The 16,715-nt window shown below is 42.2% G+C and overlaps 1 protein-coding gene across 3 annotated transcripts in view; it reads right to left on the bottom strand.

The window, feature by feature from the left end:
* The window catches only part of CDK8 (cyclin dependent kinase 8), a 105,511-nt gene extending 95,746 nt beyond the window's left edge, over nt 1–9,765 (bottom strand). For all 3 annotated transcript variants that reach the window (XM_082859462.1, XM_082859463.1, XM_082859464.1), the window contains exon 1: nt 9,211–9,765. In XM_082859462.1, coding sequence (XP_082715588.1) covers nt 9,211–9,338 — 128 coding nt within the window. In that variant the 5' untranslated portion in view covers nt 9,339–9,765. The remainder of the gene's footprint in view (nt 1–9,210) is intronic.
* Nucleotides 9,766–16,715: the final 6,950 nt, after the last annotated feature.

The following is a 16,715-nucleotide window of genomic DNA, read 5'->3' as shown; positions in this document are numbered from 1 at the left end:
CGCGAGTCTTAACCACTGGACTGCCAGGGAAGTCCCGCATAATATTCTTGAATGAAAAAAAATAACGTCACAGTAGATTTCATTAATCATTTTCTCCATCACAGCTGTATACCACTGTATTGTAATTACCTGTTTACTTGCCTGTGCCCCTCAAAGTCTTTAAGTTCCCTAACGACTTACAACTATGGCCTGTTCACTGCTGAATCACCTATACCTGGCACAGAACCTGGCCCATTAGACATTCAATGAACAGAGACCAAATAAACTGTAAATACACATATTTGCCCTCCCGCAAAATTACAGCTAAAGAGAGACTATAATGGAACATCAAATATTTAAATGACTTAATTTTACATTTAAAAGAACCTTCAATGTTAAGTCAGCACTAGAAAACAAATACAAATACTCCTTACTCTGTGCTTAACATTTTCTTGGAAAATGTGTATAAACTGAATTTTTGGCAAACTGAGTCACAGGATAAGTATGCTAGGAGAGCTCCCTTACTTAAAGGGCTTCTTTCATAAAGTGAAAAAACTCCAAACAAATGTATTTATTCTACACGAGCTTAAATTTTGCACGATTTATCGGCTTTCCTTAAAACAGAAGCCTCATAAAAATAATTTTTCAATACCTACCTCCTCTTTCCCCTAAAATAATGACTTGCTTAATATAAACCATAATACCACTGTTTGACAAGTTTGGGTTTTTGGTTTTTTTTAAAAATCCCTTAGTTCTTTAGAAAAGCTATAAAATTCAGGTGTACAGAAACACCCAGAGTAGGCATCATGATGTGAAGAATTCCTCTCCTTAGGATTATTTGTTAGAATTCATGGGCTATAATAAAGTTATGGATTTTAAAGAGCTTATCTAGAGAGAGGAGTAACTGAGTTACCTTGAGTAGTTGTTAAACTATATCATTTTTTATTCACATAACAAAAGGAAACTTCAAATATGAAACAACCACAGAGTTTAAACAAACTAAATGTCAACTCTGGTTCAGAGACTAATTATGTTTTCCTTAAGGTTAGAAATATAGGTGTGATCCCCATGTAAACTGATTCATTTACAAGGTATACTTTAGAAAATACTTTATTCTTTGTAGTGGCTCAATTTTTCAAATACCTGGGACTTCTATTTGGTTCAGTCAATTAACAAAGCTTGCATCTGCCTTTGGCCTTTGGTTTTGTTCAATTCTGTTCCTGGTATCAATTTAACCAGCCCATCAAACTTTGCTTCTCAGGGTATTTTCACAAGGCGCTGCTTTTCTATTCCAAAATATGCTCAAGTTTTTAAGTCTAGCAAGTTTAAAAGGAAAATTTTCAAATATGAATTTTAGGTACACCAAAAATTAAAAAGTATTAAATACCTGTCGACATTTGACAATATGCCAGGAAGTAAGGGGAACACAATTACTGCCCTAGAGGAAATCCATAATATCCAACCCATAAACCTTCACCAGAAAGACCCAAAAGACATATAAACATTAACCACATATACACTAATGTAGTTACATAATATATCTATGAAGAACTAACTGTTTTGCGGGGTGGTGAGTGAAGAGAGAATTACTGGAGTTGTATGTTAAGATAAAGTAGTTAAGATTTCTGAAGCTAAATGTTAGAACCAATTTCAGCTGAGGGAAAACTGCTCCCAGCACAAGGTGCTGCCTGAGAACAAGCTCGGAAGGCGGTCTGATTTGATGGAGGAGGAGCAGCTGGATTAGTCTGTATTGCAGAATCGCCACAATAGACTAGTGTGTGAACACTTCCTGGGAATAAGGTGGGCTACTGATTAATAAGGTGTCCTGGGAATTAAGGTGTCCAGGTTTTGTGGACAGAGGACAAATCATGGTTCTAAACCAAAGTCAAGGTAAAGCCACTCAAAAGTGGTTATCAGCTGCTTTCAAAAGTTTGGCAGTTTCTCAAAAAGCTAAACATAGAGTTACCATATGACTCTGGGTATTTGCCTAAGAGAACCAAAAACATATATCTACACAACAATTTGCGCATGAAGGTTCATAGCAGCATTATTCATAATAGCCAAGAAGTAGAAACAACCTAGATGTCCACCAACTGATAAATGGATAAACAAAATGTGGTCTATCCATACAAAGCAATATTTTTCAACCATAAAAAGGAATGAAACACTGACACATGCACAACATGAATGAACACTGAAATCGCTATGCTAAGTAAAAGACAAATGGCCACATACTATATATTTCTACTTACATGACATGTTCAGAATAGGCAAATCCATAGAGAAAGAAAATAGATTAGTGGTTGCCAGGGGCTGGGAAGAGAGGGAATGTGGAGTGACTACCAATTGATACGGGGTTTCTTCTGACACGATAAAAATGTTCTGGAATTAGGTAGTGGTGATGATTGCATAGCCTTGTGGATACACTAAAAGTCAGTAGACTGCACACTTTAAAAGGGTGAATTTTATGGTATGTGATATATCTCAATTTTAAAAAGGGGATTCTCAGCATTTTTTCTGTGACAACACACCTGAAGGACAAGACATAACTCTATCAGTAAAAGCAGCCTACTACAGCAGGGACTGGTTTTGTGACTTTGACAATCACTATACTGAAGAATCTTGAGAAAATGATAACTTAAAGGTCTTTAAGCATTAAGATCAAACTAACGGGTGAAAGTCACTTTTTAGTGACAACTTCAAGAACTGCCTTGAGGTGACAACAGATATTTTAAGACAAAAAATATCACAGTAGTTTCTAAATAACAAAGAGATGGATGGCCAAGGCCTACTTAAGCTGCTGTGAAGGAAAGGATTTACAAATTGTTCTGAAAGAGGTAAGGACAGTAGGATTTTCATTCTCTAGCAGCAGCTAAGAACAGAAAAAGAATAAAAACATAAAGAGACAATGAGGGTTGGATTCAACAATACAAGGCACTACAAAAAAGATGACACCAGCCACAGGGAAGAATATATATTTATCAACACTGATTTGGCATATACAGTCCCAACTTACATATGGATCATATTTCAAATGTTTGTAAATCATAATTCCGAACACAATTGCCAAGAGAACTAATTTTTGAGAAAGTAGGTAAGCTTGCAAATGACCTACAGTAACTTCTAATAATTTGTCATTATTTCTATTTTCCTAGCTGAAATTCAGTTGCCGGAAGCCACCTCCCTACCATCTTCTCACACAACTGAGAGTCCCAACAAGAGGAATTCCCCTCCGACCTGTTGGCCACCACCATCTCAGCAGCACAGAAAATTCTGGATCCCTACTCCTCATGGAGGTGAGGCCAAAGGAGAGTCATCTGCTATCCAGAGCCACTGTTCTGCCATGGCAGTCTTATTCCTAAATCAGACAGTTGGATTTCAGAGGCTGCTTGTACCCTGATTCACCAATGTTCTTGTGATGGGAAACTGCCACAGAGACAATTAAGGTGCTCAGTACATGCTGATAAATGTATCCCCATATTGAATCACAGAGACTTCATCATGTCCAGTGGGTACAACGGAACACCTGTAGCACATGTATGTAGCACTACACAAGCAGCAGGAGCTCAAAGATGCCGGCAACAGAAAAGGTGCGGCGAGGAAAGGCATGGGAAGAAATAATTCAGACCCACAAAATTTGTTGGGGTGTTTAAGAGCACACACAAAAAAAACCCTTTGTCCTATTCCTCTTGAAATGCCCTTTCTGGGACTTCCTTGGCAGTACAGTGGTTAAGACTCCACCCTTCCAATGCAGGGGACACGGGTTCAATTCCTGGTTGGAGAACTAAGATCCCACATGCCCTGCGGCGTGGCCAAAAAATTAAAATTAAAAAAAGAAGAAAAGAAACTAAGTTAAAAAAAGAAATGCCCTTTCTGATGAAATCTTCCCTGTCCTTCAAGACTCAACGAAGTGCTGCCATCTCTGAGAGGTTTATCCTGAAAACCCTAAGCAGTTGGGAGCTTCCATGTCTGTGTTCCAATAGCACCTTGTATTAATTATCATAATGCTTATTAAATTGCTATAGTTTATTTACGTTTGTTTCCTCAGTAGGTGTCTTCTGAAATAATGGAATATTTTATTCATCTTGGCATTCTCAATACCTTGTACAGTGCCTGGCAGATAGAAGGGTCCAGTAAATATTCGCTGAGTGACTGAGGGAATGGATTTCTTCCAATGTTAGAAGAAACAGTAAAATAATCAAATAAGCAAATGCAAAATGAATTAATTTGCCAGTTTGCTACTAAGAAAATGGGCTCTGGGACTTCCTTGGTGGCACAGTGGTTAAGAATCCACCTGCCAATGCAGGGGACACAGGTTTGAGCCCTGGTCCAGGAAGATCCCACATGCCGCGGAGCAACTAAGCCTGTGCGCCACAACTACTGAGCCTGCACTCTAGAGCCCGCGAGCCACAACTACTGAGCCCGTGAGCCACAACTACTGAAGCCCATATGCCTAGAGCCCGTGCTCCGCAACGAAAGAAGCCACCGCAATGAGAAGTGCACGCACCGCAATGAAGAGTAGCCCCCGCTCGCTGCAACTAGAGAAAGTCCGCGCGCAGCAACAAAGACCCAACGCAGCCCAAAATTAATTAATTATTTTAAAAAGGAAAAAAAAAGAAAATGGGATCTAAGCATGAAACCTCAAAGTGGCCTACCCAGTGGATCTGAATGCACTGAGTATTCAGGCAGATAAATTCAACTGCAAGTAGATAAGAAATGCATAGTGAATATTCTGCTTGTCCCTTTCCATCACATTTTTTAAATGTTATAAGGAATATTCCTTATTGGGCATGCAAAATCCCCACTGATGGGGATTATTACATGTTGTATTTGGCATTTCTGACATCTAAAGAAATACTTAAATCAAACTGAGCCTAGATACAGGGTTCAGCAATATTCAGAAGAAAAACTATTCAAATCCTTCAGGGGAAATAAAGGGTTCCAACCAAGTTCTGATCACAGCTAAGGAATTAAAGCTGACTTAAAAGCTCTAGTGCAGATCAAATCAGAAGCGTTCCTCGTGCTAGCCACCAAATGAATGGTTCACAGGATGGGAGCAGCCACATAAATCCCACACCTTAAGATGTAAACAGGAGGGAATGCCACAGTGGTACAAGGCATGTTAGGTAAGGGAGCTGACAAGTCTTTGGAAGCTACTTATTTTCTTTTTGGCAGTTGATGAGAACCCACATTAAAGCATGAGACTAAGAAACATGGATGTGTATTACTGTCTAAAGTAAAATTTTTGTCTTAGTGGTTGCTTACCTGATCTTGCAAAAGTATTTTATATTTTTACTTCCTCAAATTATAATACTAGGAAGGCCCTAAAAATGATCAACTCAAACCCCATAATTTTAGAAATAAGGAAACAAAGGTCTACAAGGGCAAATGATTTGCCCAAGGTCATACTGGTGATCAGAGGCAGAGTCTGAACTCAAACTCAGTTCTCCAGTCTCCCCAACTTAGAGTTCTTTGCACTACATGAAGAATTTTCACATCCTAACATGCCCTATTAGAGTCTGGTCCTACACACACACACACACACACAGAGACATACACGTATACGTGTGTGTGTGTATACACCACATAGCTACACACTTACTTTTGCAGCACTAGAAAAACGAGGGCTGTTCAGAAACATACTAAAAAAGTATCAGTTAATTGAAAAGACTAGTCCTGTGATAAGGCATTCATGTTTTCTGAATGACCCACTAAAACACCAAATCCCCATGTCTATGTTTATATTTATCTTAATATGAAGCATAATGGTTAAGAGCCTGGGCTGTGGAGTAAGAGACCAGCCTGTAATTCCCCAATTCCAGCTCTGACATTTAATTAGTCATGTAACCATGGACAAATTTGCTTAACCTTTTAAAACTTCAGTTTCCTCAACTATAAAACTGAAAAAACACAACTGACTTGTATGGTACTTGTGAGGATTCAACAGATGATGGCTGTAAAGGGCTCTGCCCAGATCCTAAGACTTACTCAGTAACTTAGCTATTATTATCATTACCACTGCCTACTAATCTCTGTGCTGTCTACAAAAGTGCCCCAACAAAATTTTCTGTATATTTCTCTCTCTCTCTCTCTCTCTCTCTCTCTCTCACATTCACACACACACAATCCCAATTATATAGTATCTGTTCTTTTGAACACAGAGTACAGCAGCCTAAGAACCCTATTCAAGAAAAGTCTTTTTGCTTTTCTTATTTGGAAATCAAACTCTTACCCCAAATTAATTTTTAAATTCTACAATGTTCAGTGCCAATAATGAGAATTTAGAATTTAAAAACACAAATTGTTTTCTGGTTCTCACACTTTTCCATTCCTTTAAAGAAGATAAGTTTGGTTGCCTAAATTCTGCAAAGAGGAAATGCAATTGACTCAGAAAGAAAATGAATCCCCCTGCTTCCCACTGAGTACCCTTTTGGTGTTCAGACACAAAGGACACTCTCTATCTCATTTATGGTGACAGCGAGAGTGAATTATTCCCAAGATTTACTGTGCATTTATGTTTTAACTCTATTAGAATCTGAAAATAACACAACTATAAAAGGCCCCCTTTCCATGTGTATAATCATGCCTCAAATAAAGTGTTCCACCTTCCCCACATTCCTTAAAATGCTGAGTTTACCAAAAGTGTGGTATACTAGCAGGAGAGTATTATTAATACTTAAAATCAAAGAAATGACCTTTCAAGCTGTTTTATTTCCTAAAACAATAATTTAAGCAGCTAACTCCTCTGGTCTAAATTCCATTACTAATTATTCATGTCTATGATGCTCACTGGACAACTGAAAGGATACATTTAGATACCTTCATTTTAATAGCCAAATATATCTAAATGAAATTTATTTCATCTTATTGTAAATCTCAGTATTCTCTTTGAAGGTGTTATTGTCTGGGTTCCTAGAGTTCTCTGAAATTCCAGTTGCAGAATATATAATTTCATTTGAAAGTAAATCAATACTAGAAACAAATTATTTGATCATCATCTTTTTATAAAAGATTAAACAGCCACAAATTTTATTTTACCAGGACTAAAATGCACTAAATTACATTTCACTGACATAAGATCAAAAGAACTTCATAAATACAATGCTTCATTTTACCAGAGTGAGGTTATAAGAAGCCGAAAAACATTCCCTCTGGAGCACAAAAACTGTTTTAAGTAATTTTAAAACTCTCTTGACATTTCATCCATTTTTTAAAAAACAGTTCTTCCTATATACAAAATCATTAGAGGCTACTGGAAAACAAGCCCAAAGAATTATAAACAAAAAGTTAATTTTTCCAAAATGCAATGCTACCTACTTTTTGGTTATCATGAATGACAAAGAAGTGTTCATATATTATACATTCAGCTAATTTTAAACTGTATAATTTAATCTTCTAAAATTATTCTTAGCCTAAATTAAAACTTGACCATGAGATATAAAATGTGGTCAAAAGTACCTCTTGCTAGTAAACAATATTATAGTTTTTCATAAAATGTAAATTCAAAGTTAATAAAATTTGTATGTTTTATTAGCTTAAATTGGTAATTGATGAAAATAGCACTGGTTTTTCTCAGAGAGATTAGAAAGAAATTAAGATCACCAGAATTTTATAAAAAAGATGACAGACTAGTCAAATGCACTACAATGTCTAATCTCATGGGATCAGGGATTTTATGAATATGCCCCAAATTACATAATATTGGGGGACAGGGAGATGGTGTAAGTCCTTTAAAAAATATTGTATGGGAAGTTAACAAGGATAACTTTTTAAATATGTACGTTATTACAGACTAATACTTCAATGAGAAATATAATTAAACAACAGAGTCAACAACATCTCCAGAAGCTGATTTCTCAAGTGTCACCAGACTATCCATTCTGCTAAAGAGTACTTTTAAAGACATGCAGCACCCACAGTATCAAGTTTTCAAATCCCTACCTTCTGCATATACCAGTACTGCTTTACTGCTGCATGTAAGCACTGAAATGCACATTCCAAATTAATGAGAATTACTATCTTCTTCCTCTTAGAGTCCATTTTAAGTTATTTTAGAAAGATATCTCAGTAAATCTAAGAAAAAATGTTGAATAGGTAGATCCTTCCTTCGCCAATATTTAGAATACTAAAGTATTTATAAATATGGCTTCCCCCCCAACCCAGGTAACTTCAGCTTTTTGAATGGTTTCATTTTTTTAGTGCTAATATAGTTCTGAACATACCCTCCTGTGTGATTTGGGGGGAAAAAAGCAATTATCTTAAACGTTAAACAGCAGCTAACCAAACTAACAGTGATGTTCAAGTAAACCTACTTTGTTTATAATAAAATCTAAAGATTATATAACAAGCTTTGACGTTCTCTTTCCAGCAGTTTCCTACAGTGTCAAAGGCGATAAAGACAACATCCGTTTTTAGAAGAGGAAAACAGGAGTTAATAAATTATATTTTCTCAACTAAGAAATGCCTTCTCTTTTGTCAATATCACAAGCTATTCACCTAGTGACAAAGGAAAAATGAACACTTCACCTGCCGGTTTCGGAAACTAAATTGGGAGCGTTACCAGTCATAGACTTAATATTTCTCGGGAAGAATATCTGAAGCAAAGAGATTATTGAAAGTTCATTGCCAGCTGCTACATCTGGGGGGAACGGCCTGAACAAGACTCCCCTATTTGTCATCAGCCTTTTTCCTCACCACCCACCCTGCACCAAACCCCCATTGTTCTAGGTAAAACTCACAGCTAATGATATCGAAAGAGTAACTACTACGTTTCTGCGGCAGGTGATCACCAAGAGGAACTCTTCAGAACCACACTGACTTGCTGATTTCTTTCCCCAAAATAAAATCCGAATTTGATCGTAAATCAATCACAAACTGGTGGGGGAAAAGGATCCCAGCTTCCCTTCCAGACTGATGGATGTCAGTCCAGAGGCGGTTGAGGAAAGCCCCAGAAGGTTCCCATAATAAATCGACCCCCCTTAAAGATCATTTAAACTGACGTTTCATAACGAAATTTTAAAGAAATCTGTACCGAAACCCCTGAAAAAAAAGTACACAGCTCCCTTGCCCGACGAGCGGCGCCAGGAGAGACAGAGGCAGCGGCTCGCCGGGTCCCGTACGGGCCCGGCCCCCTCGGCACCAGCTCCTCCCCGAGCCCGGCCGGCCGGACCCAGGCCGGAGGGAGGCTGCCCACCTGCCCGGCGCCGCCGCCCGCCCGACGCCGACACTCACCCATCCTTCCGCTTGGCTTTGTAGACGTGACCATAAGTGCCTCGGCCAACTTTGCAGCCCTCGTATTCAAACAGGTCCTCGACCCGCTCCCGCTCGCTGCTCAGCTTCACTTTAAAGTCATAGTCCATTGTCACGGCCTGCGAGGCCGGGGAGCGGGGTCGCGGCGCCGCGGGGCGGGGGTGGGGACCGGGGAGGCTCCGGCAGCCGCGGCCCCCGGGAACCCGCCCGCTCTACGCCCGGCGGCCGCAACGCCGGCCCGGCCGCGGCGGCAGGAGGAGGCCCCGCGAGGGCGCCGGGGACATCCAGGGGGGCGGTGGGGCGGGGGCCGGCCGGGGGGGACGGCGCGGTCCCCGGGCGCAGAAGGGTGAGGGACGAGGGCTGGGGGCGGGGAGCGCGGTCGCTGCCCTTGTCCCCGCGGGCTCCGGGGCGCCGGTCCCTGCGCTCCGGCCGCGCGCTCGGCCCCCGCGGCGGGCAGCGGCAGGACGGCGCGGCGGACTGCCCCTCGGGCGCTCGCGCCTCGCCGCGCTCACACACGTTCACACTCACTCACTCGCTCGCTCGCTCTCCCATCCACTCAGACAGAAAGGCAGCGCCGCACAACAGCCGGTACCTCCTCAGAGAGCGGAGGGAGGGGACTCGCGGAACACGGCCGCGCTGTCGCAAAAACGTCGCGAAGCCTCGGGCTGCTCGGCCCTCCCTGCAGCCCGCGCCGCGCCGGCCGGCCGGCCTCCCCCACCGGGACCCGCTCCCCGAGGGCTGCGCGGACAGAGCGCGGTAGCCGCTGCCCAGAGCGGCCGCCACACGCACCACGTGGGGCGTCCCGGCGGCGGCTGGGGCCCCAGACTACAACGCCCAGAATGCACGCGCCGCTGCCGTGGCCGGCCCCCCTACGGCTCCGCCCCCCGCGGTGGGGTTGTGGCAGCGTTGCATGATGGGATTCGTAGTCCAAGGGGAGGTGAGTCGTTTCAATCTCTAGGGGAAAAAAATTTTTGTTTTTTCTTACAGCGATGTCTTTAGAGTCTGATTTGGGCTAGAAACTTAACCAAAGAAATTCAAGTGTGAGGGAGGCTAGTTTGTATTAGAGTCACATTTTGCGCCACTTCCGAACTCCAGAGTTTAAAGGGCATTATCGTTATCGAAAAAAGTCGAAGTATTGGTCAACAGCTCACAGACTATTATTTGGTGTATTCTTGTCGTTCACAGTCTGATAAGGGCTGCACAAAGATAGCAATGTGTTGACACACATTACAAACATCAGTAAAAGTGAGTCAGCGAGGTGTGGCTACGCTGCTCCTGAAGAGCACCAGTCTTGTGACAGACGACCATCCCAGTGCGCCCCATCCTTTCAGAGGGGACGTTATTTTGAGTATGACCTCTGCACCACTGCCCATACGCGCAGCAATTTTTAGCCATGATTACAGCAATTGATCTAAATCCATGGAAACCGTTGATAATTTTGAGGTAGGAAAGGTGTCAGCTGGAGGAGTCCTGGTATCTTGATAATAATCCCTCATGTTGTTTTATTCCCCTTATTTAGACGTCTGTTTTTCATTTTTTGATTTTATATTAATTTTGTATTTATATTTATTTTACTTTTCCCAATTGCTATCGTTTCCACGAAAGCTCCCCAGCTCCCAAAGGACATATAATCTCTCCCATTTTTAACCTCCATCACACATTTTTTTCATTTTTCCTGTGGTACTCATCAAATTCTGTTTTGTCTTTTATTTCCTCTCCCTTGCTCGATTATAAATTCCTATAGGAAGTAATATTTGCATCTTCCATAACACCTAGTATCATGGCTTGATTTTGGTGCACAGTAAACATTTGTTGAATTAATGAGTATGGATGTTTGTGTCCAAAATATCTATGTACAAATGATAACCATGATACCATTTTATGAAAAATCCTCAGAAGGGATCTTATACAGATTTCCCTGGAGAAAAGAGTGACTTCACCACTGGTTTAAACAAAGTTGTTTTTCCTAGTACATCAAATACTGTTTAGTGTTTAAGCACACTGACCAGTTAGGTGGGCCTGGGTTTGAATCTTGATGGGCCATTTATTAGCAGTATGTCCCTGGACCCTCAATTCCTGTCTTTGCAAAATGGAGATATAAAAGACCTCAGCTTAGGGTAAGTGCACCAGAAAATTAAGCTTTCATGAATGGGGCGTTATATGTTTCCAGTCAGTGATGTCAGTTGGGTGATTCTCTAGCGGGACTGCTCCTTTGCATAATTACAGAATTCAATTCTTTTTCCTAAATATGATTTTAGAATAGACTTCCTGAAACATATATATTTTGTATTTCTTCAGTGCTGTCTTTTTGTCCAAGTATTTACTCATAGATCTTGAGAAACCAAACCACCACGCTAGAGAAAAGGTTGTGAAGAAGCATGAGACTGGGCTTGCCCCACCTGTCTCCCACAGCCCCTGCACACGATATTCCTGAACCCTGAAGGTCTCTGGCTTCTTAAACTGTACTTTTGACTACTGCTTTGACTCTGTCCACCCTGTGGATGAAGATAAGACCTTCCCATGAAGAAACAGAGTGTTTTTTAAAAATAAAAATTGTATGGATTTAAGAGGTACGACGTGATGTTTTGATACACATATACATAGTGAAATGATTACTATAGTCAAGCTAACTAACAGTGTTCTTACTATGAGTAATCCCGGGACAGGAAAGGACGCCAGCCTAGGACCAGGGAAGAGAATGGCTCGCTTTGCTCTCTGCAGCTATGGTGTGAGTTAGGGGTCTGGACTCCAGGTCGGGGGCACACGGTGGTTTGAGGTAAGCTGGCCCCTTAAAGGAGCATCACGATGGGGAGCAAAGGAAGAGAGAGCCACGAGGGCCCCTTAAAGGGGAGCTTGGCTAATGTGTTAGGAGCAGTACTATCTAATATCCAGCTTGAGGTTTTTCTTTTCTGCGTGGTAATTCCCTTCTGTTATCCCCGAGATATCAGCTGGGTCTTACCTGTGGAGCCTGTGTCCAGGCTTGGAGGAAAGGAAAGGGCAGCAGCCGGAGACTCAATTACGGGAGATAAGAAGTAGCCTGCAGAGCCAAAGCAATGAGCTGGGAAGCCCTTGGGGCACATGCTTGTGTTCCAAAAACTTGAGGGAGGGAACCTGGTTTTGGAAAGGATTTCCTGTAGATCGGGGGACCCCAACCCCCAGGCTATGGACTGGAACCCCGTGGCCTGTTAGGAACCAGGGCAGGTGAGCGAAGCTTCATCTGTATTTACAGCCGCTCCCCATCGCTCGCAGTACCACCTGAGCTCCGCCTCCTGTCAGATCAGCAGTGGCTTTAGATTCTCTTAGGAGCGCGAACCCTACTGTGAACTGCGCATGCGAGGGACCTAGGTTGCGCGCTCCTTACGAGAATTGAACGCCTGATGATCTGAGGTGGAGCTGAGGCGGTGAGGCTAGCGCTGGGGAGCGGCTGCGAATACAGATTCTCATTAGCAGAGAGGTTTGACTGCACAGACACCATAATAAATCAGTTGCTTGCAGACTCATATCCGTGAGTGGCAAGTGACAAGCTGCATCTTTCGGAGTAGACTGGACATAAGCAACACACTTCAGGTGTCACTGTCTCCCGTCACCCCCAGATGGGACCATCTAGTTGCAGGAAAACAAGCTCAGGGCTCCCACTGATTCTGCATTATGGTGAGTTGTGTAATTATTTCATTATATATTACAATGTAATAATAACAGAAATAAAGTGCACAGCTCACCATAATGCACTTGAATCATCCCGAAACCATCCCCACCCCCGTCCGTGGAAAACTTGTCTTCCGTGAAACTGGTCTCTGGTGCCAGAAAGGTTGGGGACCCTGCTATAGATCAAAGAATCAGGTTCAGACTTAACTGTTATTTGACTGAATTGAACACATCAGGGACCTAAGAGCTGCTGTTTCAGTTTGATTTTCAGCCTCCGGTCATCCTGATATCATGTCTCTTTGCTCCACGATGACCTCCAGTGACACTGTAGAGTCTGTGACCCTCGTTGGTCCATGTCCCAGACAATGCGCAAATCACGCTCATGCTTCTTTTCTTAAAATGTGGTTCTTTTCATTCTAAATTTAACATCTCCAGTCTAAACATGCCTCTCAGACACCAGCCCCACATTTCCACTGCCTCCTGTTCAGCCTCAGGGGATAATGTGCTGTCATCGCAAATGTAAAATTTCTGAAACTGAACATACCATACCGTGTCCTGAACCTCCCAATTCCCCAGCACAGCGATGCCAGTAGACAGACGTTCTGTTGTTTTCCTGCCAACCCCACGAGCTCAGGCCTTCATTAGCTGCTCAGTGTGCTTCGTGCTCATGCCAAGTATACCTTTGTCCAATCCTCAAAGGCTGGATGCTTCCTCATACCATCTCTGACCTTTGCAGGCCTACCCATCCTCCAAGATACAGCTCAAATGCCTAAGTTAGTCATGCAGCCTTTCCTGGTTCTTACAACTGAATATGAACTTTCTCTACCGTGAACTCCTACCCCAGCCCTGGCACCACTGCACTTTATTTGTAACTCACATAGAAACATCACAGCTGCCTTGTATTGTAGTCATTTATTTTATGTACTTAAAAAAAATATCTTTCCTTTAATAAACACCTTAACGACTGAGTCTGTAACTTATCTTGTGTCTCCCCACAGTGCCCAGGACATAGTCTGCATAATTATTTAGAATTAGAATGTGTTTCACTGGCTTGGTTTCTATAAAGATTGAAATGGACCTTAATAATAATAAAAGGGGGGCAGTCCTTTTAAACCATTTGGCATTTTTCCTCAGTCCTGCCTCTGAACACATACTTTTTTGCAGCATGCAGAAGGATTTGGTGCTTTGTGATCTATGAACGTAAGAGAGTCCTACTGGGCCTTCTCAGTGGTGATCACTTGCTGTCTCTACAACTTTTAATTCCGTTTTCTCACTCAGTATCAAAGTGTGATTTAAACGGAAAATATCTACTCTCCCTTCCTGCAGGTAGAATACTCAACACCTTTATTATCGAAAAGCACATATTAAGCATCTATATTTGAGTGTAATGTTAGACACAAGAAATAGCAAGTTAAATCAATCAATGCTCTAGTCTTCTATAATTTTTCAAAGAAAATCCTGATTCAAAAAGTTTCTCAACTATATAAGCATCCAGAATTTAATTCAGACCTTAGAAACAGTCAGAACCAAAAAAACACTTTCAAAAATAACTTCCTTTCTCCCCTTCATCATGTGAGTGTCATTTGTTCTCACAGAGTCATTTGCTCCACATGACTCGACACATGACCACTAACAGTTGCTGAATTTGATGTAAGATGCCTGTCATTAGAGAATAATGGATTCTGCTCTCAATTCCAGTTCTGAAAATCCCAGGAAGGGCTCTGGACCAACTAGGTTAGGGGCCCATCCTGGACCAGTGAAGTGTGGCCACAGAGGCAGGGTCATATAAGAATATGAGAGCGCCTTCATTTGGAGGGATGAGGAAGCAGGGGGTGGGGAGCTCACAGGAGAAGGGAGAAAGCTCAAAGTACCACGAAGAAGTGAAACAGGGCAATGAGATGGAAAGTGGGTCCGGGAGGAGATTACTTACATTGGGTGGACGGCCAAAGACGCTGTGAGATGAGGCTTCAGCTGAGATCTGAGTGATGAGAAGCAAAACCTGCTAAGGGGAGGGAGCAAAGTGGTCCAGGTGGATGGAGCAGAGGGACAGCAGGTGCAAAGGCCTTGAGCTGGGAGCCAGGGAGCAGAAAGAAGGCCTTGTGTGATAGGAGTGTCATGAGTGAGGGGGGAGGTTGTGTGACATAAGGACAAAGAGGTGGGCAGGCGCAGGTTATAGAGCCTTTTAACCCACTTCACCTCTCAGCAGTCAATCTCACCCTTCCTTACATTGCCTGGGAGGGCTCTCCAAGGGCAAAGGTAAAAGCGTAAGGTCTCTTGAAGGCTGAGCTCTACAACTGACACAACGTCACTTCTACCACATTCTGTTGGTGAAAGCAAGACTCAAGACCAGCCCAGATTCAAAGCGTGGGCAAGTAGAGTCCACCTCTTGTTAGTAGGAAGTGCAGAATATCATCGCATCCATGCCTTTCAGTCTCCCCAGGCGCAGATACATATGAATCTGTAGATTTGGTGCAATTAGTTCCCTTGCAGATGGCTTTGGTTTTCTCTCGAAGGTAAAAGAAAAGTTCACCTGCTGTGAATGAGCAGACGGGGTGGAAGGAGAGAAAGCAATGGTTTCATATCTGAAAAGGCTGTGGGTTGAAAACAATCTTTCGGCAGAATCAGAGAGATAGCTGGCAGATCATCGTAGGACTTTCTAGCCAATGTCAAGGGCCCGTTTGCAGGTGCAGCTATGCATCGTATCAATATCCATCTGCCTTGTTGTGAGATTTTCATCACCAGCACTCAACAGCCCAGGTGGAGACCGGGTAAAGACAGATGTTGGATTCATCCCGGGTTAAGGCCCTGCCAGCTGGGTATGATGAAAAGAAGATGAGGGGCGGGGAGTGAGGATTATTGGCAGCAGAGTAGTTAGAATAATAGACCATGACATTAAGCTGGGTAAGGAGGAAAATGAAGACAGGATTTCCCCTCTTATATCCTAATACTAGCTTGAAGTTTTTCATTTAATTTTTTGCAAAGTAATTTTAAAAATAAATACCTATGCTCATTCCTTGCTTCATTAATATCTGTGTATGAGGCCAAGACCCTTCCATCAAATGCATACTAAATAAAACAGACAGCTGAAAAAATAATATAACAGGTTAAAAATGATTTCTCCTTTTCTTAGCTGAGGGATTCCCATTCCAGTGACCGGTAAGACCATCCCAAACTGAAAACCTCTCCCATTTGTTGATGACGAATTCTGCTCTCACGTTCTATAGGTATTAAAGAAAGTTTACCTCTTTAAATTGATATTCAGTACTATAATCTTGTCCTTTTCTCCTTGAATAAGCATATGACTTTAATTTTCAGTTCAAAATATACTTTGCCACACAACAGCGTAGCAAGTAATCTCTAGAACACCATTTAGGTTTGTGTTCAGTTTTTCAAGGTGTAACATTACTCTGGATTCTCCTCTCATTCCAATATGTTTCACCTTCCAGGTAGCTGGACTATGTTACTCAGACCCAATCACGAGAAAAGCTGAATCTTTTCTGGCTGGTTTCTGTGCAAAACTGGATCTCCTGTGAGCCACAGAGGTCTCTTTCTACCGAACATAAACACGCTTAGGTCATTTCTGCAACCACCTGATACTTGATACCTGGGGTTATTTGTTTCCGTGCAACTCCATGCCCAGAACCTCTGGGACTTTTTCACCCTTAGTAGCCTTTGCCCCTTACCAGCCAAGGTCAATTTCCATCAGGTATTGTCCTTCTTGCTCTGAAACCCTACATCCTGTTTAAATTTTAAAATGCTGTTTTATTTACATCATTACCCTGCTCAGAAATCTTCAAGGACCCTGTGTGACCTTTCATCACCTACAGCATAAAGTTCAAACT

The sequence above is a fragment of the Leucopleurus acutus genome, assembly GCF_964270905.1.
Source record: "Leucopleurus acutus genome assembly, chromosome: 18".
NCBI lineage: Eukaryota > Metazoa > Chordata > Mammalia > Artiodactyla > Delphinidae > Leucopleurus > Leucopleurus acutus.
This window is presented reverse-complemented; position numbering and strand designations above follow the sequence as displayed.